At 40.4% G+C, this 4868-nt stretch overlaps 1 protein-coding gene across 1 annotated transcript; it reads left to right on the forward strand.

Annotated features, from left to right (window-relative positions):
* Positions 1 to 3611: 3611 nt before the first annotated feature.
* On the forward strand, positions 3612 to 4178 carry LOC147440342 (uncharacterized). The gene has a single exon (XM_086483287.1). The coding sequence runs from the start codon at positions 3612 to 3614 to the stop codon at positions 4176 to 4178; it is 567 nt and encodes a 188-aa protein (XP_086339413.1).
* Positions 4179 to 4868: the final 690 nt, after the last annotated feature.

Below are 4868 nucleotides of genomic sequence, written 5' to 3' on the forward strand. Positions count from 1 at the left end.
CAAGTGAGAAAATAGCAGGTGCCCATATCGCTCCACAAAATCTCTCCTCACCGGATTCACTTGTTTGTTGTAGATAAGGAATGGCCACAGATAAAACTATCTCTTGCCACCGATCCATAGCATAAGCTAATGAGTAAGGAGACAAACCTAAGGAATTTTGACAAGGGATGGAAAGCAAAGTGAAAGACAAAGGGAATAATACTGGAAGAAATGAAAATATAGTGCACCTTATATAGGCCAGCCAGCCAAGGAAGGGTAAATTAGCATTACCCAAAAGTCAAAAGTGTAACTTCAAGATGAAGATTTCCCATCTTCCTTATTTGTTTCGAGTGGAGGATAGCTCTTTCTTTTTTGTTGGGGAGTTTGTAAGGTCCGCCTCTCAGCCTTACTCTTGATGACATATCTAAGCCGTCGATTTTCCGAATACGATCAAGTAAAGCACCCTAGCTACCCACGAGACGCTTTCAATTTTAACCATGGAAACATGGATCTAACCAATGCAAAGATATCCACGAGACACTTTCAGTTTTTTACCGTGGGAACGTGGATACAACCAATGCATGGGATATTAGTTTTATCTCAAGAAAAGAAAAAAAAATTGCATAAGAAAACAAAGAAAGAATAATGGTAAGGTGAAAAAGTAACTTGCTGAAAAATCCACTTGTTGAAAGTAGCTTGTTCAATAAACCACTTGTAGGGAAAGTAGCTTCTTGCATAAGCCACTTGTTAGAGAAGTAGCTTCTTGCATAAGCCACTTGTAGAAAAAGTCGCTTCTTGTAGAAAAAGTAGCTTCTTGCATAAGTAGCTTGTTGGAGAAGCTTTGAAAAGCAAGAAAGGATATTGAAATATGTAAAATTAACGTATCACGATAAGTTAAGAGACTTATCAAAATTAATCTTAAAAGGATGCCTTTCCTACTCATTAAACACTTCGCTACACTTCACTACACGTTGCTACGCTTCACTTCGCTATACTTTGCTACGCTTCACCTCACTTCATTTCTCTACACATTTGGAAATTGCAAGTTTGATAGTGAGCTATGAAAGCCATAGCTAATCCTCCTTCTTCCACACACCCTATACACACTTATCTCCTCAAGAGAATCCATAACCATAATCCAAATTACCATTACCCTCTTCACCTTCTCTCTCTTAACCTACAAGCTTTTCCATAGCTTGAGTTTTCTTAATCTCTTTCTATTCCCATCGCTAAATTGGTGGTTTTCAAGCAAAGGGAAGCGGAAAAGATCCGGCCACATCAATACACTTGCCATTACTCTTCCAAAGCAAGGAGAAGACCCTACTATCTACACATTAAGGTTCTGAAACCTTCAGCCTCTTTAAGCCACTTGATTAATCCTCTCCAAGGTAGTAAAGCTACGCCTAAATCCCTTTCTAAAGAAGAATTTGTTAATCATTCATACACTATTACATGAATATTTTATGATACACTAGCAAGTCCACTCTTAGGAACTTTGCCATTTTACACTACCATGCATAGAAGGGTTTTACTCTTGCATAAGCACTTAAAGGAAGTTCTGATTAGTTGCTCAAGATTGCAAGTTGGTGCATTTCAAATTTTTGTGTGTACCACGCATAGACAAACCAAAAAAAATTCATTATAGAAAGCATATGCATTATTCATTTCAAGTTTGTTTTGCAAATTCGAAGGAGGGGGGAGTAAGGGGATAGCTTCACGGATGTCGTGACCCTGTTGCTTGAACATAAAATTCCCAATGCTTCCATGGAGATGCCCCATGGATAGCAAATGATGAAAAGGGACCAAAATGGGATTCATCGAAGTTGGAGATAACTTGAAACTTACGTAGAGACAAAACCTTAAACTTCCATGAGATTCATTGTTTTCTTAAGGTCTTGTTTGAATAGAAAATTAAAAGGAATTAGGACTTAATGGTTTATAACTCAAGGAGCTTAATCTAAATTTTAAATTAGGATCAAAAACTTTACGGAGAAGATTGACGTGGATAACCCTAGCATAACATAGCGATTTAAGTGTGAACTTGCCTTCATGTTTAGAAAAAGGCCGACGCAAGTGTTTACCTGTGGGATACAACGGGGCATGGTCCTTTTTGGCTAGGACTGATAACCGCTGGTCTATGCTTGAGCTCAGGGTTCATTCATTGCCCTAGAAATGGGATTGAATGGGAGTGTGTCCCGGTCGGGTGGATCATGTGACCCCCGGATGCGTCTGGAAATCGGCCTAGTCCAGGTAGGCCTGATGTTGATGCGAAAAGGAGGAAGAAAAAAGGATCCATGGAGGGATCATGATAAGGGAGGAGGATGTGATTTAATTAAGGAACTCTTCAAATCGTTTGGGAAAAAGGAACCTTGGAAAGGCTAGGAACCTAAATGGGCTATTCCGCAATTTTCCTCATCAGTCGGACCTTTGCTCTTCTTCTCGGGATTATTGATTTAAAAGGAACCTAAAGTATATTACTTTTGAAGCCTTTGCCACAAAAGATAAAGAAAAATACGAATTGGAATCTGTGTGAAGGTGCCGCCTTCTCACGTGGCGGAGGAGACAGGTAACCCGAGTCCTGGGACGAGGATTGGGATATGCCTGGAGAAGTATATGTGATTGCTTGAAAGATAAGTAGATAATCTTACTACTATTAAGGGAAAAAGGAAGTAAAAATATTCTATAAAGGAAAAGGTGGAAACGACCTGATAAATGCACATTTGCAAGGGTATGCAAGAGTTTGCATGCCGCTTTCAAATGCTTGAAATGTATTCTTGGTTCGCTATGATTGGAATGTTCTCTTCTAGTATCATAGTACTACCTTGTGAAGGTGCATTTATAGAACGGTTCGGTGGGTGGGCGGATTCCGGAGGGTTAATTGTTGGCCAGAAAGTTGAACCCAATTTTATGTTGTCTTAGCAATTGAGTCCAGAGCGGGGGGAAAGGGATTCCCATCTACAGAGCGGGGAACAACTTGGGATAGAGGGATGCGTGTAGATTATAATACACTCAACTACGGGGAACGCATTGACGGCTGTGCTCGGTCCTAACCAGGAAAAAAGCATCAATGACCTTGAACTAAGGGTGAATTAGAGAACTCCCACCAGTTGACCCTGAATGGTTGAGTTCCAAATTAGTCTGATGACTTCGATTGATAAGTTTGATCGGTAAGCAAAAGTGCTTCGGGGCTAAGGGATCCATATGAGAGAAAGTGAATGTTATCACCCCCTTGAGTTGGCATCGAAGAGCAGGAGGAGTCATGTCTTGGTGTCGGCCTCAAGCAGGAGGCATGTCGGAGATCACGGTGTATCCATGTGGAGACGGTACAGCCGATGGTCCCCAAGCATGGCCCTCAAAAGTGGTATCAAAGCGCAGTTTCTGTCCTTGGATAGATAAAGGTTTTAATTGACTCTTGTAGAAAAGGGTGAGGTAATGGAAAATAACTTCTCAAATTGCAGATGATGTGGACCTCTCAAGAAGAGGAAGTACTCGAATTGTCCAAAAGCAAATGGAAGAACTTGATGTCTTTAACTTACTAAAGAACTTGATGCCTTTATCATTGATTATTCTCCCAAGATGTAAAAGCTTTTGGCATAATAGAAAAGAAAAAAAAAAAGATTTAAATCCTAAAGATGGGCCGATTTGAAGGAATCCTAGGGATGAATTGGTTGAGCAAAGATAAATCCAACATCCCTTGCAACGAAGGAAGCATCTATTTTTCAAACTCAAAGGATGAACAAGTCTTAGTGCAAGGCAGAATAGGGAAAGCTCCCCTGAAGGTGGTCAAAGCAAGTCGTTTGGTTAAGGGGTTAAATAAAGGACTGTCAATTTTTGTTATAAGGCTCAATAAACTAGAGACCGAATCAGAAGAATTAGAGCCTGAATGGGTAAATGAATATCAAGATATTTTCCCAGAGGAATTGACAACTCTTCTACCACATAGGGAATTAGTACACGAGATCAAGCTCATTCCTGGTGCCCAACCAATAGCAAGGACTCCCTACAAGATGTCACCTTCCGAATCCATAGAGCTGAAGAATCAGTTGACTCAGCTTTTGGAACAAGGTTTCATCAAATCGAGTGTCTCTCCCTGGGGTGCTCTTGTACTCTTCCTAAAGAAGAAGGATGGAATGTTCAGACTTTGCATAGATTTTCAAGGCCTAAATCAGTGCCAAGTATCCCTTACCTCGCATAGATGAGCTACTTGAACGACTCGGTGGTTCCAAATTTTTCACCAAGATTGACTCAGGTCAGGCTATTACCAAGTTGGGATAAAAAGGGAGTATATTCCAAAAACAGCTTTCAACACAAGGTTTCGGCATTATCAGTTCACTGTCATACCTTTTGGCCTAACTAATGCCCCTACCACATTTAATGTCTCATGACCTACCTCTTCAGGACAGAGATAGATGATTTTGTTCTAGTCTTCTTTGATGAAATCCTTATATATTCAAAGACTAGAGAAGATCATGAAAGACATGTATACCATGTCTTGGAGATTCTCAGAAAAGCCCAACTCTATGCCAAGCGTAGCAAATTCTCTTTCTTTGTAGAGAAGGTTGCCTATTTGCGATACATAGTTTCAAAGGATGGTCTTTCTCCCGACCCAGCTAAGGTAGAAGTTGTGGTTCAGTGGCCCATTCCCAAGACTATTTCATAAGTACGAGGATTTCTTGGCCTCACAGGATGGTGTAGAGTATTTATTAGAAACTATGCACTCATCGCAGGCCCTCTCACTGAACTCACTAAGAAGGAGGAACCCTTTATCTGGTCAGACAAGAGGGATAAAGCCTTCAACAAATTAAAGGAGATTTTGGCCAGTGAACCTGTTCTTTCCAGATTTTCAAAAAACCTTTGAGGTGATAGTGGATGCTTGCATACAAGGTATA

This window comes from Adiantum capillus-veneris, chromosome 15 (genome assembly GCF_014529385.1).
Source record: "Adiantum capillus-veneris isolate H3 chromosome 15, ASM1452938v2, whole genome shotgun sequence".
In the NCBI taxonomy this organism is placed as follows: Eukaryota; Viridiplantae; Streptophyta; class Polypodiopsida; order Polypodiales; family Pteridaceae; genus Adiantum; species Adiantum capillus-veneris.